This window comes from Rhinolophus hipposideros (genome assembly GCF_964194185.1).
Source record: "Rhinolophus hipposideros genome assembly, chromosome: 26".
NCBI lineage: Eukaryota > Metazoa > Chordata > Mammalia > Chiroptera > Rhinolophidae > Rhinolophus > Rhinolophus hipposideros.
Window position 1 is genome coordinate 6151977 of NC_138072.1, and position 27202 is coordinate 6179178.

The 27202-nt window shown below is 36.6% G+C and overlaps 2 protein-coding genes across 10 annotated transcripts in view; one reads left to right on the forward strand and one right to left on the reverse strand.

Annotated features, from left to right (window-relative positions):
* BRINP3 (BMP/retinoic acid inducible neural specific 3) overlaps positions 1–27202 on the forward strand; it is a 347922-nt gene that overhangs the window by 72065 nt on the left and 248655 nt on the right. The window contains exons 1-2 of one of the 7 annotated variants that reach the window (XM_081039061.1): positions 9217–9356; positions 10071–10204. The exons of 1 other annotated variant lie outside the window; for it this stretch is intronic. The gene's annotated coding sequence lies outside the window, so the exon portion shown is untranslated. Of the gene's footprint in view, positions 1–9216; positions 9357–9573; positions 9640–9686; positions 10205–11780; positions 11879–12874; positions 13237–18903; positions 19023–27202 lie in introns of those variants that run through there. 5 more of the 7 variants (XM_081039059.1, XM_081039063.1, XM_081039058.1 and 2 more) reach the window with 5 other exon arrangements.
* Positions 451–9348, reverse strand: LOC308493188 (uncharacterized protein; the record flags this gene model as incomplete). Of its 3 annotated transcripts, none has more annotated exons than XM_081039067.1 (4): positions 451–7280; positions 8247–8377; positions 8518–8617; positions 9042–9348. In XM_081039067.1, 2 exons carry the CDS (start codon positions 9346–9348, stop codon positions 8574–8576), a joined length of 351 nt encoding a protein of 116 aa, XP_080895193.1. In that variant the 3' UTR covers positions 451–7280; positions 8247–8377; positions 8518–8573. The 3 variants fall into 3 exon arrangements, with proteins under 3 accessions (XP_080895193.1, XP_080895194.1, XP_080895195.1); XM_081039068.1 differs by having other exon boundaries at positions 7877–8377; XM_081039069.1 differs by lacking the exon at positions 451–7280 and adding an exon at positions 7301–8118.

Here is a 27202-nt window from a genome sequence, read left to right on the forward strand (position 1 = left end):
TTCCAGATGTGGAAACCTATAGTTTGTAAAAGCAGAAGATACTTTACACCCTGAAATGTCTACAGAATTTTTTGTTGTTGTTGTTTCCACAAGGATTTTATAGATATATGGGCCAAATAACCTTCAAATATCATTTTACCTTTATGTGAAACACAGATAATTGATATTAAAATAATTTAACATCCTAAAGCTATATTAATGTGAATTCCATATCTGTCTGCCAGATAAACTTTGGTGTTCCTTATAATGGAAATTATTCTTAATAATTTTTAAGACTTGCATGAGCTAAGTCTCCTTCTGCTTCCCAAATAGCAGCATGTCCAAGTCCTTCATTCATTCATTCATTCATTCATTCAGAATTGCTTCCAATTGATCATATACAATTGGCAATTTTAAGTTTTATTGCCATTTTCTACTTGTGATATAATGGGGATATAGCATTATGCATCAAAAGGTTGAGAATTATTCATTTAAGTATTTTAACCCTAGTTGCAATGTTAAGAGGAAAAAGATACATAATACGATATTGAAAAAAATGATATATAAATATTTACAATTACAGTAATAATTTTCTTCTGAAAGTTTAAAGAATTAATAAAATCAAGATCTTTATATATTTCCAAAACCGTGAAGACCAGAGGGAAATACACGCATTTCTTTAGACAAAGGGTGGTGCAATCTTCATATCCCTGGGGCAGTTGTGAAGATACGTAATTTGTGTATTCCATGTCTGATTCTGAAGAAAATGAATAAGGGCAAAGTCCTAAAGAGATTGGTGGTGGCTTTAAACTGCATTCTACCTCAGGTATTTTATATAAGGATATACAATTATAGGAAAGGAAATCCACAAAAGTCCTGTAATGGTGACGAGGAAAATATAAAGAGCCTGAGAGAAAATATTACTACATCAGATCCATTAATATTATAGATAATACTGAAAATAATTGAGGATTACTATAGTAGTTAGAATTAACTTCCAATGTTTCATTTTAACTATTTCAGTGAAAGGTTAGTGTTTCCTTGACCAAAACTGACCTCCTAGAAGCTGACCGCCCAAAAGAGAAGTTAGCTCAGACAGAGCCCTGTAGAAAGCAGTGACAGTCTTGTGCTAAACACTTATTTCGGGTCAAGTGCAGGCGATGGCCCAGAGCCTCTGACCTTGCCCATGGAAGGCTTGTGATTTTTGTACCCATAAGTACTGGACTGGCAGTGTAGGACTGGAGCCGAGACCTGCCCTCTTGTATCGCTGTTGGGTCTTCACCTCGATCCCCTAAGACGGGGCACTTTATCACCCATGCAGCTTAAGGATCCTGGGACCCGAGCTCAGCATCCTTTCCCTGGAGTGTGACATCATGTCCTGCTCAACTTCCGGGGGCACGCGTACCTGCTACTGCTCCCGACTCTGAGTTTTCCCTTGAGCACTCTTTCAACGGGCCTGGCATCTGGTCATTGGTTCTGGTTTTCTGGACAGTCAGCTCCCCAGTCATTTAAGAAAAAGCTAGATTATATTCTTTGAGAAAACAAGACTTTTTAGTTGTTGGGTTTTTTTTTTGTTGTTGTTGTTGTTTTTTAGGTGAATTTGGTCACTGAGGATTGCCACAACTGCAACATTATATAGTGTCTTTCTATTCCTCTTCTTCCCAACATTTATAGATATTTGACGGGCATTTCATTCTTAGTGCATAGCAAGCTTTTAAAAAATAAGGGAAGCTGACATCATTATCTGTTGATATTATGCTTTACCATAGGTTCACTGGTCTTTAATATTGGAACATTAACATTTAAGGGCAGCTAAGTCAATTATAGGTTTCCACTGAGTTGAAAACCTAAATCCTTTGCTTATACAATAACTGACTACTATATGCAACCTGACTATATACCGACCCATGTTAAGCCCTATATAGGGATTTTGCTTAGTCAGAGGTGTCAGAGGAGCCCCAGAGAATGGCACCTGGTCTGTGATATGGCAGTTAAATAGAAATCAAGCCAGTGTAAGTGAAGAGGGAACTGATTCCAGGCAGACAGATAGCAAGTGTAAAGAGCATGAAGCATGTGGGAACAGGGCAGATAGAAGAGAAAGGAATAAAGTAGTGTCTTCATTGAAGAAGATAAAAAAGAGTTTTGTACAACTTGAAGTTGGAGAATTTGGTTGAGGCCAGGTCAGGTGGTCCGTAAGCCAACCTGGGGGGCTGTGAATTGATCCTAACAACAGTGGAACCAGTTCTAAGAACAAAGACTCATAACTGGGGGGTGGGGGGATGGAAGAATTACATGAGTTTTGAAAATATTTCTCCTGACTATGTTGTAGAGAATTCAGATTAGATGCAGTTAGAAGGTACTTTTGTTAGTCCAAATGAGAAATATTGATAGCACGGGCAAGGGATATGGTGGTAGTCGGAGAGAATTGATCAGAATAGAGTTATTTACAATGTTGTAGGTACTTGCTAATGATTGAACATGAAGGAAGAGTACGAAAATAATTCCAGAATGACTTACACAGTTGAATGCATAGTGGTAGCCTTTGCTGAGATTGAGAATACTGGACTCTTCTAATAGGAAATATTGTATGGTCTGTTGTACACATCGATCTGGAGCAAAAAGAGAAATCTGGGCTCCTGGTACACCTGTTCCAGTTATTTGCAAATAGGTTTCCCATACATAAGCAATAGAAACAACACTGGATCATTTAAGCAGCATTGTGAGATCACTGGAAGGCTTTTTAATAGCTCAAGGATTCTCTAATTGATCTTTCTTAAAGGCTAAGGAAACTCCTCCCCCCAACAAGTGCAGACAAGAGGTGACAAAACGTAGATGTTTCTGGAAGCTAGAACATACTGTAAATAAGTGAAGCATGCTGCATATATTGCTGAAGAGATCTTATGCCTAGGCTACGACAGGGCAGTTATTCAACTCTAGGTTTATTATTTTCTTTGTTGTAAGATACATGAGGTCCATGACTTCAGTTATCTTATTCACCACATTATTCTAACAAGTGCATGGCCCATAGATGACAATCAATAAATTTGTATTTCTTACTAATAAAAAGATGATTGATGATATAAATACAGTGTAGGATGGAGTCAAAAATACCTTTCTATTTATCAGTATACTTCCCTTATTCTCCTACTAGGACATAAAGTCTGTAACTTCTTTTTCCAATAACATTTAGAACCTTGCTTCTTATATAATAATACTATCAATAAATGATTGTTGACTAAAGGCTCACTAAATGTTTGTTGAATTGACTTTTAGGCTTGGTCTCCTTCCATAAATATGAAATGAATTCATTTCATATAGTCTTTTAAAAATTGCTTTTGTCTATAAATTCATATTTTCTCCCCAGAGGCAAAACTCTGTGATCAATGTGAAGGATTGGTTTTCATCCTCCTATGAGGTATGCATTTCTCAAGCATAGGAAGTACAAGCTTCAGAGAGATTTAGAGATACCAAGAGAATTGCCAATTAAGTAACTTAGTTTCTTTTTACTTGTATTAAAGGGGCAAAAGACCTTAAGAGTTCATGAGCCACTAAAATTAATGATGCATCCCAATTAAGTAAATGTTCAGTCTCTTTTCTTGATTGCAATACTGTATAAAATACTAGGGAAAAAAAAACACAATGAAATCACTTCCTATCAGTCTTTCTGTGAAAATAAAAATCTTCCCACTCCCTATCAGTCATTCATTTGTGGTCTCACACGAGGTTTCAAATTTAATGTTTTCCTAATTTCCATTGGCTTCTTTGTTTAATCTTATTGTGCTTAGTTTCTTTTCTTCATACCACATATTTTTTATGTACCCTTCAAATGTAGTGAACATTATTCACTTCTTTACACCTATACCAATATTTGTTATAACCAAATCGGCATGTGTCGGATGTTAATATGTATAAAACTCTGCTCTAAGGAGTACATTCTGAACGAATACAACTATGTAATATGGGAAGTCCTTAAGCTGTTAGTTTATTTCTGGAAACTAGTGCTATGTCTATTTCTCCCCATCCCTGGTTCCTGTCCAACCCTATGTGACCAAGTTGGAAGAATCAACTTGGTTCTCGATGACATCAAGTTTCATGTCTATGAAAGTACCTGGAGCCATGGAATGGCCGTGAAACCAGAGTTTGTGGTAAAATCATAAAGTTCCTAGAGAGGAAAGGACATAGTATTGATTTTTGCACTCTTTTCATGATGGTTCTATTAGCTTTCTATTATATATTACCATGAATATACAGTGTCTTCAACCGACACAGATTGATTAACTTCTAATTCTAGTGGTCAGAAGTCTAAAATGGCTCAGCTGGGATTCTTTTCTTCTGGAAGCACTAAGGATGACTCAGTTTCCTTCCCTTTTTCTGCTTCTGCAGAATGACCTTTCTTCATTCCTGAGCTAGTGGTCCCCCAACCCTCAGTCTGCTTCTGTCATCACGTGTCTTTCTCTGACTGTATCCTCCTGCCTTCCTCTTATGAGGATTCTCATGATGACATTAGGCAGAGACAGCTCATCTGACTAGTGGACATTGGATCCTGTCCAAGACATCCACAGAGGCCTTCTGTTCACGCTGATCTATCCACCTTCCCCTATGTGCTATGACCCACTAGACTACTGAGGCAAGAAAGATTATTTTTGGCAATACAACCACAATGCAATTATTGGGCCAATAAAACATGGTAGTACTTTTTATGTATGATTCCTGTAAACCAGCAGTAGAAATCAGCATTATGGGCTCTTTGAATCCTGGGATGTTTTCTAAGTCTGGACACTATGGACAAGACCAAATACAAGACTTTTTGGCATGAACCAGATGTCTCTGTGGATGTTTTTGACAAGCCAAGTATCCTGCAAGGGTTAACGTAGGCTATTCTATAACCAAGGCACACAGTTGATATCGAGACAATTTATTTAAAGAAACAGGACTATAGTAGGCTCTTAAGAAAAGTCCATGGATCTACTTATCTTTTCCTGTAACAATTAGAAATGTGTCTTCATCAGTAAATAGGTTTTGAATAAGTGTGGTTTTTGGTTTCAACTCTTAAAAAATAATCAATATAAAGTCTTCCTCATACGTGTTCCATCCTTTGCGATATTTCAGATTCGTGAATAATTTTAATTGTATACAAGCACATGATAGGAATTTAAAAATATATTTAAATTTAATGCTATTCTTGTCTTTTTTTAATCCAAGGAGTCATGATAACTGCCAATCCCTTTGAAATGATAATAACTGCTAATGAATTGTAGTGTTGATATTTGTCTTTTAGGTTTGCCAATAAAAAAAGCTTAGATGCAATACTCAAATATCGATGTATATGAGAGAATGAAGACTGATATGGCTTCAACCACTCCAGAAAATTGAACTCTCCTAAATGGTTGAAGTCTTGTAGCTTTTCTCCTAATTGAGAAAGCCCTTTTTAAAAGGAACATGGATTGTTTTGGCATAATATTTCCCTCATAATGCATTGTCTTATTACCCACATTAGTTTCACAGTGCACATGTGTTTCAGATGTAAGTCAGACTCAGTTAATCATCTTATTCTGAGGCGGTGGCTTTCCTCTTGCTATCATCCTATTGTTTATATTGGTAGTGATTTAAAAAGTAGAAAATAGAGGTGACATGATAGACTATGCTGCTGCAGGAGGTTGGAATTATCTAGTTTAAGGCTGTTTTGTGTGGGGGGAAATAGTCCGGGAAACAACCCAATGCACTTTGAAAAAAAAAAACAAAATTACGTCATGAAATATTTCTTAATCATTGAGGGTTGGAGGAAGGAGTGGAGCATAAAACATGGCAGAGAAATGAACTTTGTACAATGAAGAGTATTAGTTATCAACCAAATGAACCCGAAGAATACTGTCATTTATCTATGTTTGTCCTGATTGCTCTTGCTTTCATATATTCCCTGTCCCAATCTCAATACCTGTTTCGAAGCTAGTGATAGAATTTAATTGATTTAGAATGAATACTAAGTAAGAAATTAGGAAAACTGTATTTAAAGTTCATTAGGTTTCTGGTTAGTGTATGATTTCACTACTCACTTACCTTCTCTGATTCTCAATTTCTTCATCAGAGAATGGGGTTAGACTAAATGATCTTTAAAGTCCCTTCAAGTTCCCACATACCTGTTTTGAGATTTGGCTATATTGGCTCAGTTTATTTAGCAGCATATTGATAACATGGAGTAAGGATTGAAGATGCTTGAACACTTAGGTATTTACGAAACTTGAGACACTTTCAGAGGGAAAGCTCTAAAACCAAAACACACACATAGCAAGGAGACTAAATATTCAAATAACGGCAATTGTGTATACATAAATGTGTGTGTCATGTATGGCTCTTGTATGCAAGGAAGAGTTTGAATTCACTTACTTATAACCCATTTTTGCTATAAAATTGATTGATGGTGAAAAAAATCAGAAACATGGAATTTTACTTCTTGAGCCGATTGCTTTACAATTTCTCTAATACAATAATTCTTGAATATTGCTTAGATTGGAAATTGTAGTGAACTAGTAGGTTAGCAATATATTGGATGGTATCCTTCCACTTAAAAGAAGAAGGAGCTAGGATAGCAAACAATACCATTACGAGTACTACAAAATGTGCTCAAATACCCACGGCAAATGTGCCTTAAGATAATCCAGGAAAGGATGTACTCAACATAAAATTAAAATGAATAACTTCTAAAGTTCTAAGTACAAACCAGAGTTGTATTTAAGGTAAAGGCCAGCAACGAGGTAGAAAGCCTATGGCTCTCTTTTTAGGTTGCTCAAGTGTAATCATATTATTTGTTATGCTCAAATACTTTAATTGTTTAGTCAACTTTAAGTGCTATGAACTGTGTTAAAGATAAGGAACTATGGGTCATAAAATTATTACTTTTTTACCCCGTACTTTTTTCTCCAAATATTTTAAAGAACAGCAACCTTATATTTATTTGACAAAAAATAATTTAAAAAATGTGATTTCAGTCAAGCTGGGTCCTCAACAAACAGTGGTATTTCTTTGAATAGCAAACAAGACCAGTAGGTTTAGGAGGCGCATTGATATCTTATATGAAAAGTATGCTCTCTATATGTCACAGCTGTTAGGTTGTACTTGTAATGGATATAATTCAGGATATTCATTCTCCTCATGTGGTACCCAGACCCCCCCCCCCGTCACCCCAGCATCATTTGTCAGTCTCTGTAAAACACAGAGACATGCACAGAAATCATCCTTTTGCTAAAATGCGCTGACTGAAGAAAAACTTCTGCTCTAGGACATCATTAGGGTTAGAATACAGCCTAAGGAGAAAAAGGAAAAAAAAAGTTACACAAATATCTACTTACTGAGTCCCCCCAGACCCCCAAATTTTGATAGAAATACTAAAGACTATAGATACTTGCACTCTTGCACAGTTTGCCTGACTTGTAATAGGACATTCCACTGTCTCTCTTCTGGGATTTTATACTAGTGATTTCTAGAAAATTGATTATCTAAAACGAAGTCTATTCTTATCAATGGAATTTCTTGTATCAGATATTTCCAATGAGATTTAGCCCACCCTCTTTGTATCAGGAATAAAGTGTGAGCCAATTAGCTTTTATTATTATTATTATTAAAATTTGGGCATAAAAATAAAAGGTTCACAGTGGAAGGATTAACAGCAGTGGAGGAAAATATTAATATGAATATTTCACCAGTAAAATATATTCTGTAACTCAAAAATTGCAGCGATTTCTCTTAGAGCAAATCTCCTTCAGTGTTCACATTCAGAATGGTCCATTTACACTTGAAAACCAAATGCACACAGTTGGCAGGATTTGTTATTCTGCACTTGGTGACACATGATACAAGCATTACTGAGAGCTGTTTGGCTTCTTCCCACTTCCAAACCTACCTGCTCTTCACACGAGGAGCATGTACTGGCTGGGGGTGCTACAGACTCGTGGAAACCAGAGGGCATTATGAATGTATAGGTCTCATTACAACGTGAAAGTCACTCTTTTGGAGGCGGCTAATTTATCCAAGAATTGGAACCAAGATGCATATGTTAGTGTGTGTGTGTGTGTGGTGGGGGGAGTACCGTAGCCTGAACTTAACTGGCAAACAACAACAAAAAATGCATTCTCATTCCTGAAACTGAAAAAAAAAAAAAATATGTTTTAGAACATGGCTAAGGTATACCAAAAGCATCGACATGGGGTGACTACTGGAAACTATTTTCTTTATTTTCAGAAAGGAAAGGAAATTCGTAAGAAATTAAGTACCTCTTTAGCAAGCCAGCAGACATCAGCTTTACTTGTTGGGTTTTGAATGTCGGAAATGGAGGATTTGGAGCCTTCACGTTGCCTCATTAAACTCCCCTACTTGAAATTCACCCTTACCATCTACTGTTCTCCTAGGAAGGAGGAAAAGAAACATTTCCACTGACCCAGCTCGTGATTTACATACAGAGAGCAAAGAAATGAATGGAGTGGGGGAAGAGGCAGTGAGAAGCAGTGCCTTTCCTTTTCAACCGCAGAAAATAAGATTACTTACCAAGAACATTTTTATCCAGGGCAAATGTTTATTCCCTCTATCATTCGCCGGCTCAGTCAGTGCAAGAAATCAATTTCCACTCCACCTTTCCCTCCTATTTCTAAAAAAAAAGAGAGAGAGAGACAGATACTGCTTAAGCTTCAGGGTCCCGAGGAAGATAGAAGGGAGGGCGAACGACTCCCACCGCGCTCTTTATCCAGATCCTCGCTCGGGGGAGTGCGCCCCTGGGAGGGAGGGGTCTTCCCTACGGAGGGACCCCGGGGGTGGCGAGGGGGATTCACTTCCCGGCCAAAATATAAACCATCCGCAGAGAGAATCACCAACCCCTCAGTCACACAAGCAATTTCCTACAGGACGTAGGTTTTAAAGAGGAAAGGGAAGTTCCTGAATTGAGACAGGGGGAGGGAGGAGGGAGGGAACGATTTAGGCTGGGAGCGGGATGGGATTTGGGGTTTGGGATTGGGGTTTGCAGAGGAGATGGGATGGTGGAGAGGAAAGAGGGGGAGGAATAAAGCTAATCTTACCCGATCGATCAGACCATCGTTTGTGCGGTATCGGGATACGCAAACAGCAAAAGAATGCGTTCTGCAGCAAAGCCATTTCTAGCACATTCTCCCTCGGTAACTGTGCAGGAGCCATAGGAGACTCCAGCTTGCCACCTACTCCCCCAGGGACGGTCCCCAGAACCTCCGAAGCCCTGGCTTTGAAAGCCAGGCGTTTGGAGCTGAGGTTTCGGATGGAAGTCAATTGCCTTGAGGCTCGGGCTGCAGGATTCGCCGGGAAATCAGGACCCGGGAGAGCTCCCGCGGCAGCCGCCGCGCTTCTAACCATCCTGCTGGGTAGCCCGGCCTGAGCCCCTGGCGCAGCGGCCCTGAGAGCGCCTGACACTCGGCCTTAGCCACTCTCCAGCCCTCCGGGGCCCCCTCCCCCAATGCAAACCATTGGCGATTTGGTCATCCTAATGTGACCTCAGTGGTTTCGCTGGGGGGTGCGGGGGGGCTGGCTGTGCTAGGCTTTCTTCTCGCCTCCTTTAGTCGCTGGGAGTGAGAGGGTTCAAGGGAAATCCTAGTGCATTGCCCTGGTGTAATACTATTAATCTTAATCAAGATATTCCCGACGCAGGTAACTCTTGAACTGAGAGTGGGGAGATCAGAGCAGCCTTTCCAAGGCAATGCCCTCCTGAATTCTCATTGGACCCTTCCCAGCAGCCTCGATCATTCTTGCTGCTCTATCTATCAGGATGACTCCACTCTTGCTCACTAGTTCTCTCTCCATCTCCCTCTCTGCAACACATCCTCTTACTTCTCTTTGCAGATTTATCTGTATGCTACCTCCTGTTCTCTGGGGTTACACGGCTTCTGTTTTCCCCCACCATATGGGGGTGTACAGTCCCGTAAATTTTCACTTTGCCTAAGGATCACCACATAGAACCCCCCCTCCCAATCACTCCCCCCCCCCCCCAATAAAGGACGCCTCTTCCACATTTGGCTGCTCTTCCTTGGGGGTTCTTGGCTCTCCGTGTAACTGGTTTTTACTTGGTTACATGCCACCAGGAGCCACTGATTATTTCCAAGTTCCACTACACAGCAGCTCATCCCTTTACCTTGATTTGGGATATCATGGAATATCTGTTTGAATTCTGGATGTATTTTTCTCACTGTCATCTTGCTTCCTGAAATTTCCTCTGGTAAGTTATGCTTTTTATATGTTATTAGAAACTTATTGCTGCTGTTATGTTTAATAAGCTACGTTTGTTAAAAGAAAGTCTTTTTTTTTACATTTTTGTGACTTTCAGAACTCAAAGATCTATGTGACCATCTTTAATTAGTATGTTAGTTGCAGTTGTGCTACTAAGACGTAGCCCAGGTAATGAATTACCCAATCATCATTTACATTGTTTATTTCGGTCCTCATTTATATTACAGGTTATAGGAAACAGTAACTATCCTCCCCCCCACCCCCCATTAATGCTTCTTGGCACACATTCCGGTACCATAAGAAAGGTCAAATTTTATGTTTAGGAGTGAGCTTAAAACAGACCTCCTGATAATTGCAGCGTCTGGGAAAGTTTACTAGTCTCTGATGACCAGAAGGTTGTTCAGGTCAGTGTTTGTTCATTGCCAGCAGTTACATAACTGGGGGAGGACTTGTGTAAAGTGTGTTTTTATGGGTTTAACAAGTCACTCGGCATTATAAAAACCACTGTATGTTAAGGAGTGTGAGTTTTCAGTGCACCTTTTTTTTTTTTCTTACAGCATCCCAAATCACACAGGAACACATTATTTGGGGGCATTATATTTCAATTCAATCATCGTATTTGGGAGTGCATTTCCAAGCTTGTGAATTTAGTTGGTGAACAGTTAATTGGACAGAGAGTCCTCATTTCAGAAGAACAGAGCTATCAGAAGAAGGCAGTGTTTATCTTGGTTCTAATGAATTGAAATTTAGGGACAGACTTTATATGCGCAGTGAAATTGCCTGACCCCACACTTGTTCAACCCCTAGACTCAATTTTTAATATGTCAGTTTGTTTTGCTTTTATGAACATTTTTTTGTGAGCTTAACTGACAGCTATGATTATCACTTCACCTTTAAGTATAGGTGTGTTGAGAACATTTAAAGCTTAGCTTTTACTTCACATATTGATAAGGACCCAGCAGTCATTAAATGTGAGATCTGTGTGTGTTGGTAATCTCTAATGCCTACTGAGGTTTTGTTTTTTTTTCCCTTCTGTGAATTCACCTCTCCACCCCCCCCCCATAAGAAGAACAAGTTTCTGGTTTCTGCAACATTTATCTTTATTGGTATGGATGGAGGTGAGAACCTATTGTTCAAGCTTTTTTCTTTCCTTCTTTATTTTCTTCCTTTTTATAAAAAAAGAAATATTTCTGGGAAAGATCTCTTCCCGTCGTCATTGATGGCTGACGCGACAATCCAAGTCATGCTTTTTAAATTCAAAAGCCCTTTTAAGCTTCCAGACATAAAAGTACTCCAGCTGCAGCATCGCCCCATCCCCCCCACCCCCTCGGGATCTGAGGCTTTCCCCTCTGGGCTCCCCAAGCCAACCAGACTGAGAGTGTGGTTCCACTGCTTGGTATCTCTCTCCCCCATCACTAGTTTCTACCTGGTTTCCTTCCCAGGCTGGTCATCCTGCCTGACAAGTGTCTTCAGCTTCCGTGACTTCAGTTGAAGAAACCAGGGCTTAGCGTAATTCACCAAATTCAGACATCCTCTCTGAAGGACTTGCTGCTGTTGCGCAGGGGTGGAGGGAGGGGGGTGGGGGGGACAACTTTCAGTTGCAGTCAGATCTCTTCTTCTTCAGCTCGTCTTCTCCAGGAAGGAACAGGCGGACGGTATTTGGGTAAGTGGCGTTTTGCTGTATTCTACCCTGACTCGCAAGCTTGGGGAGGGGGCGCTGAGAGGCTCCCGCAGCGAAGGAGGCTTTCGCCAGAGGGCTATCAACAGGCGACCGATTCTGCCTGGAGATTCTCCGCAGCTCGCGGCGACGCCTGAGCCACCTGGGCGCGGGGAGCGTGGGAGACCAGGTTCCCGGGTGACTGGCTGGCCCCGGGCGTGGTGCTGCGTGGGGGAGTGCCCCGCGTGGGCAGGGGCCAGGCTCGGCGCTCAGCCCCTGCGGCGACCCGCTGTGGTTGTTTGCAGCCCGGGAGCGCGGGGCGCGCCACGGCTTCCAGCCTCGCTCTGTGCCCCCATCGCCAGACTTCCTCAGTCGGGACTTGAGCGAAAGCTTCTCCGGGAGCCAGAGGACACACTCGGGAGCTGGGGGGTCTCCGAGCAGAGGCCCTGCTCCGTTTGCAGTAATTAATTAATTATTCGTGATGAGCTATAACCCAGACTCACCGGGGAGGCCCCTTCAGCATCCCTGCTGTATAAAACCCGTGTCGCCGCCGTGGTCATCCTTCTGCCTAGTCGGATTTGGGATGGCTAACTGACTTCTCCGGCTCTGGATTAAAGTATCCGTGACCCCCCCTCCCTCCCTCCCTCCCTCCCTTCCCCAGGTCCCAGGAATTTGGAGGGCGGTGGGGTCTGGCAAAGAGTTAGCTATCAACTTGGAGCTGGGGCTTGGAGTGCAAGGTTGAAGTTCAAAGCATCGAGTCAGGGCTGTGAGCCGCTGAACTCCTCTGCTACCCACTTCCCATCGGGCTTCTCCTGTCAGTCCCCCTCCCTCCCTTCTTCTGGAGGTGGGGGCGGGGGGGAGGCAGGAGGACCCGAGACCCGGCGCTCCCCCCTGGCGTCCACCCGGAGGGGCGGGTGCTTGCTGGCTGCTGCTGGCTGCTGGCTCTGCAGCCAAGCAGTGGCTCCGAGGCGAAGGCTCTGAGGGCTGTCTAGTCTCCAAGAGTTGAAGCAGAGAGCGTTTTACTTTGCGCCAGGTCTGGAATGTGATCAGCCCTTTCGCCCAGGGACCTCCTTCTGGAGGGAACCCGGCTGGGAAAGGCTGAGCAGGCTCTAGCTCCGCGGATGAGATGCCTCTTTCCAGCTGTGGGAGCCAACCGGAGGCTTGAAAAGAGGCAGAGGTGACTCAGGTTGCTGATAAGCCTACTTTCGCTCACAAATATTCTAGCCAGCCAAGCCTATGTAAGCAAAGAAGCAAGCACCAGGGTCTAAACCTGTCAAGCAGCCTCCAAGGCAGATGATTCAGATATTGGGGACTTGATCTTTGGCGTGCTATGTAGATTTGTTTGTCATCATGCAGTTAAGCAGGTAAGGATTGAATGTCTACATTTTATTGACAGTCGTATAACCTGTGTTTGACACATCCGGTGATAATTTTTCCCAGTTTCGAGCAATGGCATATGCGTATTTTCAGAGGGTTCTCCTATGATGCATAACTTCTTAATATTCACATTCGGAAATTGTTTTAACTCCACGTTCATGTTTAACATGCATTCACCGAAATGTTCAACTTGCATTCATGTCAATGTTTGCCAGTGTTACAAAAATCATAAACTGGGCCAGGGTGAGGGGAAGATATGGGTGGGTAGGGAGTTAGATGGAGGGAAGCAGAACCCCAATGAAATATGTAAGATAGTATTTGCAATAATGCCTTAAAACAATGTTTGTTGTTAAGGTCACAGACCTTCATATATGAAGGACATTGGGTGAACTAGCAATGCAATTCTGACTGCTTCATAGGAATGGCTAGTTTAGGTTATTTTTTCAATCAGAAAGAAAAATCCTTGGAGTGGGGGGTTGGCTGGGTTGTCAACGAGGATGTGAAGAGTTTGCCTTGAGGTAATTTTGAGGATGACCCCAGTGTTGACATCTTTGGGCTTAGGAACCAGTTGGAAACTAGAAAATAAAATCGGAACAAATTTAGGAACTAATGGTAATTCTCCCAGAAATAAAGGTTTTTTAAATTCCAAGTTTTGTAGGTGTGTAGTTCCAGCCAGTAGGCTGCTTCCACTATCAGATTTAACAACTACCAAAAAAAAAAAAAAACCCAATTAAAATAACAAAATAAACATTGATTTTAATAAGTTTTGTTATTATTGATAGTGTTTTATTAGTGTGCTTCTACGTTGAAGGAGTCTGGGGTCCCCACACAGTGAAGCCAAAAAGTGTTAATAACTACAGTCCTAAAAGTATTCATTTTATTTCTAGTACTTTCTCTTCTCTTAACAAATTGTATGCTTTTAAGATTTTCTCTGGAAATATTTTTGGTACTTATATTTATTGACATGTTCCCTGATGAATAATTTTTTCTGCTGGTGAGGCTCACTGATAACATCTTGAGGAAATATGAAAGATAATAGCAACTGTGGGTCATAAAACTGCAAAGTTTTAGTGCTTTTCATAGATTGATGCAAGAGGTAGCTTTTACTCCACTGCAGAAAGTAACTAATCAATGAAATCTGATTCCTCAATTCTTTTGCATTTTATACTGGAGTTTTATTGTAGTGAATATTGTAGAGAATGTGATCATTTTGTGTGTGTGTGTGTGTGTGTGTGTCCATTTTGGGGTAAGTAGTCAACGTGTTTATTTTAAATCTACATTGCTTTAATAATGTTTTCCAAATGAAACAGACATGATACCATATGACTGATTTCATTTATCATTTAATCAGATAATATGTGATTCCAGCCTCTCATGAGGTATATTTTTCAGTAAATTCAATATTGACATGGCATTGTACATTTTTAGGAAATACAGTATATCTTGATTTTTTTTATGCAAAAAAGATTGGCATATTGCAGTTGCGCAAATCAAACTTAAGTTGGAAGAAACAATTAGAACTGTAAAAGAGTGTCAATGTGTGTACCCACACGCATGCGTGTGTATTATTTTCACACATGCATGCCTGCAATTAGCCTTAGCCCTAGATTTGTGTGTTCTTGACATGAAAATGGAATTTATATCCAGAAGAGTGCCTTTGTGTGTTGCTTTCAACACGTGCAAAGAACTCAGAGGTGGGACTTCAAAACTTTGATGCTTTGTTATCAACTTAGGCTTTAGTTTCCTATATTTGCTGTTATTTTCTTTTTTTCATGTTACCTCTGAAATGATCAGTTACCAATGAGAGTAGGCATAAAAACATTTGGCAGTTTAGAAAATTGGATATTACTTATAAAAGTTCAGATACAAACAGGAATGTAACACCGATCTGGGCAAGTTTAGCTCAAATTTATCTTCTCTTTAAAAATATCACACAGGTATTTGGATATGATTATGACTTATGGTTATGAGGTACTCTTCTAAGATTGATACAATTTGTCTCTTCGCCTTCTGGTAGTGGGTTATTGTGAAAAGTACAGTGAGATGGATCTGGGACCCCTTCCCCAATTCAGTTTTACCTCATTAATGCGAGCCTAGGAGATTTCTTGATCACTTTTCATTTATTTTCCTCATCTCCCACATGGGGAAAATAATATCTACTTTATAGTGAGTGTCCCCGTAGATAAAATGACATGAGATGAGTCTGCTGTAATAAGACAAACATCATAATAACAAAAGTATATTCTGAAAAAGAACTATTTATTAATACACTTGATTTTTTTCTTTTGTCTTTTTGGATAAAGTTCTCTTTCTAAGCAAGATGTCAATTTGACTCAACTTTTTATTATTAACTATTAGTGCCAAATAGTCTAGTGTCATCGTGTCTAATGAGTTTAAATAATATTTCTTTTGTTTGATATTGTGTAAATATATATATATATATATATATATATTACATAATGTATATAATATACATATACATGTATATGTGTGTATATATATAGACAGATAGATAGATAGATAGATAGATACATATAGATATATAGATATACTCCTTACGGCATCTGAGCACCTATTTACATTATGTTTACCTTTGGCTTCAATGTAGTTCTGGGAGAATAGCCACTTTTACAAAAATAGTTGCTCTGCCTGGACTTCTTAGTCTCATGTAGTAAAAGGAATGTTTGATTTTTTTAGCAGATTTATGTTATTAACCTGATGATTTCTGTCATTTTAATTGAAAGCAATATCAAAATATTCTCATGTGACAACTTTCAAAATGGAGAAGCTAAAAAAATATGAGACTATTTATTTCTAACATATTTTATGAACTATATTCGGTTTACCAGAGTTAATTAGGTGACATGGCATCATTGGTGTTTTAATTTAGCAACTACTTTTAGAATGATTTCTTATAGACGTTTAGGAATGTAATTCTCATCACTTTTTCCATGCATTGCTATATGGTTTTATGATTTTAATGTTTTATGATTCATACGTTCTAAAGGGAGAACTAAACCAAAAAAAAATTTTAAAAAGGTAATTATGCTTGAATGTTGATTGCTAATGCATGGTTTTGCTTCTTGAAAGAAGGCTCTAGTTTAATAACACTTATTCTATTCTAGAATCTAGAAAAGATGCTTGGAAGATGAAATTTGATGATGAACACTAATGGCCTTTCTACTGAATATACACCTGGAAGTTCTAGGCCAGCTATTTTTTTTTTCCTTAGTGATAGGAAATAGCCACTCCAACCATTTTACACTTGTTATCAGATACCATCATCAATAACATTTTAAGGCTTTTGTTATTGTCATTTCAAGGCATATTTGATAATTAAGAACAGTTATATCCAATTGCTCATTTGCGGACCTATCCAGTACCAAATATAATAATTTCAAGAGGTATGACTCCATAATTTTATTATTTATTTATTTATTTATTTATTTTTAAAATTTTTAAAAAATTTATTGGGGTGACACTTCTTAATGAAATTACATAGACTTCAGGTGTACAATTCTGTATTACATCATCTATAAATCCCATTGTGTGTTCATCACCCAGAGTCAGTTCTCCTTCCATCACCATATATTTGATCCCCCTTACCCTCATCACCCACCCCCCACCCCCCCTTACCCTCTGGTAACCACTAAACTATTGTCTGTGTAACCCTATGACTCCATCATTTTATACCTAATGTTTGTAATAAACTATTCATGGAAACAGTTCTGAGATATTTCTCAATTTTGTATTCAAAGTAACAAATCATGAATAACGAGTTGATGCTCTAATAATTGAAACAAACCCAATTGGTTTTCTCACCAATTTCTTTTCCCTCTAAATTAAAACACTTAACTAATACATTTTTAATAACCTGAGTGGATTAGTAGGTATTTTATCATAAAATAAAGGTTGTGTTGATTTTTTAAATGTTGATTTCTCAGCCAGAAAAATACTGATAATGGAGAAATTACTTGCAATCTTTACTTGCAATAAATTAAGAAATCTTATAGATTTATTCTTCCATATTCACTGCTATTTCTTAAACGTAATTTGTAATTTTCTCAAAATGTTTACTTTGTTAAGTTTAGAGTTAAATGGTTTTTATCCTCAAAGTGACCTGTTTTCACTTAGAATTAATTTTTAGGAGCATTTCTTTTAATGCCTAAACCCTAGTTTGCTGAGAAGTGGATGCCTTGTAAAGTACCCAAAGCATAATACATTTTTTTCAGTAGCTAATAAAGATGCTACCATGTTATAGTTCCAGATAATTAAATCTATAAAATACACATTTATTGATTAAATTAATAAATATGTTAACATTACCTTCAAATGTATTATAGCTCTCTGCTGTATGAGAATTATTCTCTCATAATGGTGTGTTTCATTTAAATTCCATTATAGATTTATTGTGAAAGAATACTTATAGATAGACTTATTATTCCTGATTTCTGTGACTATCGGCCAAACTCATCAGGATCGAGCTGTTTTTTATTAACTTTTCTGGAGTCTTACCTTTTGTTAATTTTAAAAGCTATCTCTAGACTGTTGCATTCTTATAAAACAATCTAGCCTAGGGAAAACCGAAGTTGAGTAAGCATGCGTTTTAGATTTTCAATGTCAAATACTGGCTAGTATATAAACACACTGCTACTTCATTAAACACAACCAAAAATATTTTCTTTAAAATATGTCAGATGATGACCACAAATATAAGCCAGGTTGGAAAAAGTGATTAAATCAAATCATAGAATAAATGTGAAAATGGAACCATTGGTTTCCTCCAGAATCATGTTACAAAATCACATATGTTTGCAGGTTGTGTATAATGTGTTCCTTATAATTTGTGGTATCTTTGATATGCCCGTTTGTTTAAGGTACAAGTTTTTGTAAGTGCTATTAGATATGCAATTTAATATTGTGTGCAAAGCTCCTTCAGTTGTAACTAAAGGAAATACAGAACAAAAGTTCACTTAATCACGCAATCCCTCGGAGAATATATTTAAGAGGCTTTCATGTCTTTAGTGTGCAAACATTTCTGATGGTTTGAAAAATCAGCCCTGCAAATGTATACATACTGAGAGACGGTGGAACAGTCTTTTATAGATGTGATCACCTCTTAAATAATGATAAACACAATCTAAAGTTATAGAAGAAAATCATGAAAGGCTGACTACATCATGCGTAAACAATGTTCTTTTTAGATAACTAACCCATGCTTTTTTTTTAACATTTTCTTATATAATACCAAATATTAATATATAGATCAAGTTTACCTTACTCAAAACATTTAATTTGAATGGCTGTACTTGAATTTACAGTAATAGAATCATTGGTTATGAATTCAGACCTGTCACTTATACACAAACACAAAGTTGCAGTACACTTTCTAAGTATGATAAGACATATTTTCAAGGTTATATTATGGAATGATATGGAAGAAGACTAAAGTTTCCAAAATAGAATAGAAAGGACTTGCCAATTATCATTGAAAAACAACAACCACTAGAAAGTACTTTTTGTTTTTGTTTGGTTCCTTATTACTAATTGCACTCCAAATGGAGTTGTAAAAAAAAAAAAAAAAAAACAACTTGTGAATTTTAATTAAAAAATTCCCTTAAATAAGCAATTAAGATGAAATCTGTGTTTTCCAGATTTGTAAGGTGGACTCTTTCCTACTTGCTGCAAGTTTCAACCTGTCGTTCACAATCACCGAAAAACAACACTTGCATTTTTCAAATGGGAACCAAGACATGAGAATTCAGTCTTCTATGTGAGTTTAAACTTAATAGCAAAAAATAAAAAAATAGTAGTAAAAAAAGACTTCTGAGCAATTTCTGAAGCAGCACTCTACATATTTTTCAAAATTAATCATATATATGTATATATATATGGCTGAGGACATAGCTTATTTATTTACAACCACCCTTCTCTTCTCTCTAGTACACATATACACACACAAACAGATTTTTGCAATACATCACTCCCTATCTGAGAATTTTTAGATCCAGAACAGATCGTAGACATTTTAAATGCATAACTCTCTTTATATTTTGGCTAAAAACGTAACACTAACTATGTTTGAATAGTGACAAAACTGTGGGGAAAATAACATCCGACATCCAACTTTCCCCTAAGAGTGAACTCTTATCAGTGTGTATCTTCCATCCACCCATGAAATGCAGACATTTTAACACATCACTTGTTTAACCAATTTGACAGACAAAACAAATTACAACCATACAGAGATAGACCAGAATGAATATAAAAGATTACTCATGTCATTATTACTTTTTCAACCTATCCTTGATAGCTGCTATTTAAGGAAATCCACTCTGATTTAGAGTGAGAATCACAACTCCAATATAAACTGCTGTGATTAACTGTTAAAATTATTTCTTTCTTATCAGTAACAATTGAGTCAGTAAGGTAAACAAAAGTTTAATCTAGCTTTCTATGAGTCTTTCATGACAAAAGTGATAAAAATTTGACATGCATTACTATCTTTTAGCTATACCTAGACTTGCAGAATTCTAAGCTAAAGATAACAATTTATTTCCTCAGGATTTGAAACCAGACAATTATTAACTGTTCATTAAAAATTTACCTATTACCAAATTTGGGTCTCTGAAAAGTCCCATAATACTGATTCCTATAATTATTATTCAGAAGGTAATTTCTGACAAGTTTAGACTACATGATTTTTTTTAAATTTCAGCTAGTATGTACATGATATGCTGGGTATAATTAATATTCAATAGTCTTTATATGTCAGACATAATAATGTCTCATTTGTTCTTTCTTATAATATTCTTCAAAATCTGGCTGTTTCTTTTTATATAAAAACTCCAAGAATGTATACTATTTTTTCATAGAAGTTTACTTTGCTTTTGAAATATAGTACCTTAAGTTCTTATAACTTTCTGAGTTTGGAGACAGTTTGAACTACTTTAGAAGTTAAAGTAATATATTGACATGAATGATCCTTGAAAATATCATGTTCTCAAAATTGTATGTTGGTAAATAATGCTGAAATCAGGTGCTTATCATTACAAAAATGCTTAGACAAGGTGGATTATATTATCAAACCAGGCAGTGAAAAGATGGGCCATCTCATGGGCCAGTTGCATGTCTAGCAACTGGGTAAAATGTGCAAGGGTTCATTGTCAAAGAACCATGATTTAATTAGAAACCCGAAAGTACTGACATCTTTATTAGATGGTGGTTCAGAAGGCTTTGGAGAAAGCACCTGATGTTGGATTGGTTTGCTTGTTGTAAACCACCTCATTTTGTTATTATTTCTGGAACTTTAAATATATATATATATATATGCATATATATATATATATATATATATATATATATATATATATATATATATCAAGTGTCTGATCAATTGTGTGCACTACGGTGAACCTTGGGGATACAACAATGAAAAGATATAACAATTGTACTCATATATAACAGGCTTATGGTTTGTTGTTGTTTTAGCTATTTGAAGTATGCTTTGTTTGAGTTCATCCACTAAGGAAAACATAATGCTTGGCGACTCATTTTATCCCCACACATATCCAACTTTGTTATTGTGAATATAATTCTCTTTGAGCGAAGGGGTTGCCAAATTCCTTAGTGTAGACATGGGTCAATAAGGAATGTATTTTCTATCTAGAGTATTAAAAGATAACTATTAAAGAGTGATTTAGGGACAGGTTAGTCCTGCAAATAAAGCCATCATGATTCCCAAAGTGCTGATTCAGTTAACATCGTGTGCTTTCTTTTTTTTCTATCTTTTTTTCTTTGTTTGGTTGTTTTTTCAGGAAATGTTAGCTTTTTTCCATGGAAACCTTTCCAATGGGTTGTAATTTCTGATTTTTTGTAATTAGAATTAATGAAGAAAATCAGATTAACATTACAAGACTTTACACATTTAATTTTCTTATTCTGTCATATATTATTGAGGGTCTAGTCTATGCCAAGTGTTTTTTTGTTTTGTTTTGTTTTGTTTTGTTTTTTGTGGTGCTACAGGTACATTAGTGAATAAAACCAACATGAATCCCTGCCTGACTTTGCTTATGCTGGAATTCCATGGAATTATTACTATAGGAATTATAATTATAGGAATTATTAAATAATCACAAGAATTACTATGCTGTGAATTAAATGATATCTATAACTACTACTTCCTCTTCTCTATCAAATTGTATTCTTTAAGGTTTTCTCTGGAAATATTTTTAGTACTTTCATTTATTGACCTGGATCCCTGATCAATAATTTTTCTGCTTGTAGGCTCACTGATAATGTCTTGAGGAAATAGGAAAGATAATTGTAACTTTGGGTCAGAAAATAACAAAGTTTTAGTGCTTTTCTTAGATTGATGCAAGAGGTAGCCATTGCAAAAAGATATTCCACTGCAGGATTAGAAGATACGTTTAGGAGTACACCGACAATATTTATAACCACACGTTTTATTAAAAAAAATTGAACATTTTCATTTCTTCAGCCATGGATAAAAAGAACTTGAAGATTCTTATTTTAAATATTTTTTCCTATGGCTTAAATAATCAGGACCTCTTAAAACAACAAACAAAAAAACTTTTAAATAATTTTAGTGAACTTTCTTTGAAAGTATCTAAAAGATAATATTGACTTTGTGTGTGACTTCAGAAGATACACTCCTATTTATATTTCTACATATATAACTTCTAATGAAATAGTTCATTTTATCTTCTAGTAGTCTAGTTAACTCCAAGGCATGTTTTGGTCCTATTACAAATCCATGGATTTATTGTCCATTTGGTTACCAAAATGCATGATTTCTCATCTTCTTCCCATGTTATGTCTTGTTCTTAGAATATATTCGTCAGCCTTTTTTTTTTTTTTTTTTTTTAAACACAGCAGTATAAATGCCTTTACTGAACGAGATAGCATTGCACTTTCAGGTTTTACCCAGGATCTTTATGACGTTTTTCTAAAGCTTTGAAAAACTGTAGCTGAACATTGTCCAGAAAGGCAGCGGCAAACGGTTTATTTTTGTCCTTGCATGGATCTACACATTGGTATTTTTCAGTGAGTTTGTTTTTTGTTATTTTTTAATTAACAGTTTCCTGAAATTCCCTTCAAATGTGCAGAAGTTACAGAATTCTTTTACTGACAAGAAATGACTTATTCTCCTTACAAACTTGAATCCTTTTTATTATTGGACTATAATAAAGAAAAAGCAAGATCATATTGCAAGTTATAGTAACCATATTATATCCAGAAGTGTATAACCATTATTTTTACCCCCTTCCTATATGTGGATGATTTTAACCTTTATTTTAAACTGTGCTATTTTTTTTGTTTTGTTTTGTTTTCACTGTTTTGATAGTCAAAGATAGCAATTACAATAAACTTTCTGAAGCACTTTTCGTATTTTACTTATTCTTTAGTTTCTGACCACGTTCCTCATGAGTTAAAATTAAATACTTGAATCTTACCAAGATATTTGGTTATAAGAAGTCATGTGTTGAAACACTGAGATATTTGATATGGAAATTATAGAGATAACCCAGGTGACTCTTAAACTTTGGGATTTTAAGAATGATCCCCCTGTATACTGGACAGAATTAAGGAATGGATTTCCCTTTGTCTTCATTTTTTTTTAATCAGTTCCACCATTAGCTGGTAGCATTTAACTTCCTCTTTATTGGTGGGACAAGATTGTATTGACAGGATCAAGCAGGAGATTAGTTCTCTCTGCAGTATATACTCCTCAGAGAAATCCGAACCCTCATTAACAGGGAAAACACTTAAATCTGTAATTCAGAGGCTCTGTATTGCCTGGTCAGCTGAAACAAATAGTGAGAAGGACCCTCTGGAATACAGTTTTCACAGTTAAATGGCCAGGAAGAATCACTTGTAAAGCCAGTCTTATACAATGTGATTTAAAACAAGGCAGCTCAATTCTTAAGGGAAAAAAAAAAAGTTGAAAAGTACAGGTATAATAGTAACACTTTACTTATTAATAAAATGGCCATCTCGTACTAGTGTAAGCAGGTAAAACAGCCCACAAAGTTAAAGACAAAAACAGGAATTCAGTTCCGAGCAGGCTCCATTACTTCACTGTGTGGGTGACAGTGTGGCCACAGGTGTCTGAAACATTATCCCTGACAGCTAGCCTTTCACAGTCTAGGAGCAGCAGTGGGGATGAGGGTTCTAGTAGCATATTGGGAAACTTTAGAAGATTCATGAGTGGAAATCCATCCAGTCAGCAGTAATTTTCATAATGTTCACACTGCCATGTTCAAAAATGTTTCAAGGAGTTATTAACCCAGCAGGACACTTGTCTTTAAAATTCAAAAGGAATTGCTAATTTAAACAAGAGTTCATTCCATTCTTATGTAATACCTGTTTGGATAGCCTCAGTTTTCTGTGATGCCTGGAGTTAAATGATTTTTGTTTTGTTTTGTTTTGTTTTTTTTTGCTCTAGGGCTTATTACTAAGTTTTAGCTTTCTGTAAATTTGTTTTACTTTCTTGAGGAAAATAAAATTATCAACGCATAAGGAAAAGAAAAATGTAAATTCTGGTATAATTCTTAAGTGTACTCAGTGATAAATTGTATATCTAAAAGTCAGAATGACATTCATCCCTTTTGTACATATTACTGTATATTTCAACAAATGCTTAAAGATAAGACAACCATTTCTCTAAACCTTGGTAGACTACAGAAAAAAATGTGGCAAAATCCTACATAATTTTTATGGAAAAATGGCACACATTACGTAATGTATGCAAGATTTTATATCGTGATGAATTTCTTGACATCTTTATATAATAACATGACTAATTCTATTGCCTTAGGCTATGTAAAAATTCACTATCTTTACATAAATAATGTGTAAATTAAGGAAGAATAATTTGAATGATATGAAGTCTAAAATTATAGATTATCACCATTATTTAACGAGAGGCATAATGAGCTCCGTTCTTTTATTGACTTTATATTATAGGTATAGGTCATGAGCATTCAAAGTTGAAAATCCATGTGTCTATGCAAATAGGAAGATGAAGTATTAGATAATCTATATATGTCTCAGTAATTCATCAAATTTAATACTTGAGTTTAATGCTATTCTAGAAAAACAATGCCTTTAAAACTACTTTGCTTACATCCAGGTATCTTTCCTGCAAATAGTACCAGAGAACAAACATATATTTTTTAGGGATAGCCTGAGTTTTCATGCTAGTGTTCATTAAAATAATACTTGTTAGAAATAATCCTCATATTCTTATTATTATCTGGTATGTTCGAGATGACTGAAGACTTAGAAGACTGAACTTAATTAAAAATTGATGGTTGCTTTTCAGCAAAATAGTAGTCGTCTCATTCCATTGAATTTTTATTATGTCTCTCATTGTGAGACACCAACTCTGTTTTATGTATGTTGGATAGTTTCTTTTCTTTTAGTACTACTATAAAGTAATTTATAATAAGATTACTAATCAAGCCTATTAGATTAATCTTGCAATTTTTCTGAAGAGAGGATAACAAAATTAAGTCAGTCTGACCATGATTATACTTCTTAAGCCAATAAATCACACATATAATCTGAAAATATTACCTGACTTTTTAGTTTATAGTACATGTCTTAAAATGTATTAAACAGAGTAACATTTAGTTGATTAAACTATAACCTTCTTTGAAAATATTAAATTATATGAAGCAGGTATGCTTGAGCAATTCATAATATGAAAAGCTATATTATGAAAACCCATAATATGTAGTTACTCAGATCATTTGCTTGTAATAGATTAAGATAACAATCTCCCATTTTATTTTTCATTTTATTTTTTATTTCTATTTCTACTTTTTCAAAAACATTTCATTAACTGACCGCTAAAATCCTAATAAGGAACTTTCAATCTGCAATCAGCTCTCATTAGTCTGTAGTGGGCTGTAACAGGGAGAGCATTGTTTTCATTTTGGCTTCAAGACTAGCCACATTGAATCCTTGCTCTGCTATATGTTTATTCACCTTGAACTTCAATCATCTAAACAAGCAACTGCTGATAATAATAGATACCCATCGTGTGGTTGGGAGTGAAGTACAGACTATTGGTGAAATGGATGGCATATCAAAAGCTCTCAATTAAGGTTGATTTTACTGTGAAGAAAATAATAATAGTATGCCATTTTTATCGTCACTGACTTTTTTCCCCCAGTGGTTTTGGAGGGACTTTAAAGTTATCTATAGTATATGACCTTCCAGAGGGGGAGGGGCAGGCAAGCTGTTTAACTGCTGTTTTTATATTGTTATTCTTTAACATCAAGAGAGACAATACAGTATAACATACACTATGCTCATTAGTGAGAAGAGGATTTATGTTTGACTTGACCTGTGGACTCTTGTTTATGTGGTCCGTCTTTAGAAACTCTGAATAAAAGAGCATAAATGAAAAGAGTCTGAGTTTTCCACAATTATAATTAATGATGCTTTATATCCCTGTCCTTAATAATTTTTAAAATACTAAGCATGCTTAGCTTTGCTATTACTTCATTAGTTGTCAGTTATGTTTATGATTTTGACACCAAAACCATTACCTTAGAATTCAGTTTCCCTTCTTTCTCAACTATTGAAGCTAATGTCATCTGAGGTGTATCTCAGATGCAAAGTCCTCTGTAAAATTTCTTTTTTGCTTCTATGTAGAAGTTTTCTTAACCTGCCATACATAGGATGTTAACTACACCACAATTTAGCACTTAATTAATCACCATTCTTTCATTCACGTAGCCAGTACTTATTAAATAACTTTATTTCAGGCACCTCGCTAACTGTATTCAGTTGTCATTAAAATAGGAACTATTCTCATCCTCCTACAACTAAGTCTAGCTATGGCAGGAGAGATACATAGGAAACGAAACAGAATATACAAATAAATATGCCCTGTAATTGTGCTTTAAAAGATGAAGCCATGCGAACATGAAGTCTGACCAACCAACTTCAAAGGATCATAGAAAGCTTTGTGGAGGAAGTGACATTCTAGTCTGCAGTTCCAGAATAGGTTAAGTTTGGGCAGGTGAAGGGATCCGAGTAGGAATTGTGGTTCGGGTAGAAGGAACTGCATATGCAATGATCCTGAGGATATGACAAAAGGAGGTGAATTTGAGGAATAAAATCATGACTGCAGCATAGTAGATGTTCGGTTGATGATGGTATTGGCATACACAAAGGGGAAAGATGTGGGTGGAGAGCGAAGCAATGGAAGATAATTTTATATAGTATCTTAAAGAGTTTGGATGTTATCAAGAGGTCAGAAGAACAAAAATCGTAAGTGGGAGTAAAAGACTTGCATTTTCAGATTTAACTTTTTAGTGAGATAACTGTAGTAAAAAGAATAGATTGGAGAGAGCCAGGGGGTATTAGGAAGAACAATTATGAAGCTATTGTAGTAATCCAGATGATGGTAGTGATTCAAGATGGTGGTAGTGTTGGGGTATAAGAGTGACCCAGTCACATAAAGTCGGAAGGTGATAGATTTGATTCCTAGCAGGAAGAATGCGTAGAACTTTGGGATTGATGAGATAAATGCAGTGATTGAGAAGGTAGTGGACATAGGATTGGGGCTTAAAAATTTGAGTGAATAAAAGTGTTATTTATAAGATAAGGAAACTAGAAAGAGATTAAGAAAAAAACCGGAGAATGTAGATTTGTAGTTGACAGAAGTATTAATTTCTGCCTTACAATTGGTCTTCCTAACAATCAAGTTAGGACAGAGCAGTGTTTTTAGTGACACCTGTGGTCCTTCTCCATTTGAAAGCATATCGGAGTATTTTGTACATTGTAGGTGATCGATAAGATTTACTCTTTTATTCTAGGTTTCTGTATTAGTAATTCTACCAAATAGGAATGAGCATTGACTATGTGGAAAAACTTACAGTTAAAAATATATATTTAACTCTTTGTTTACTAAAA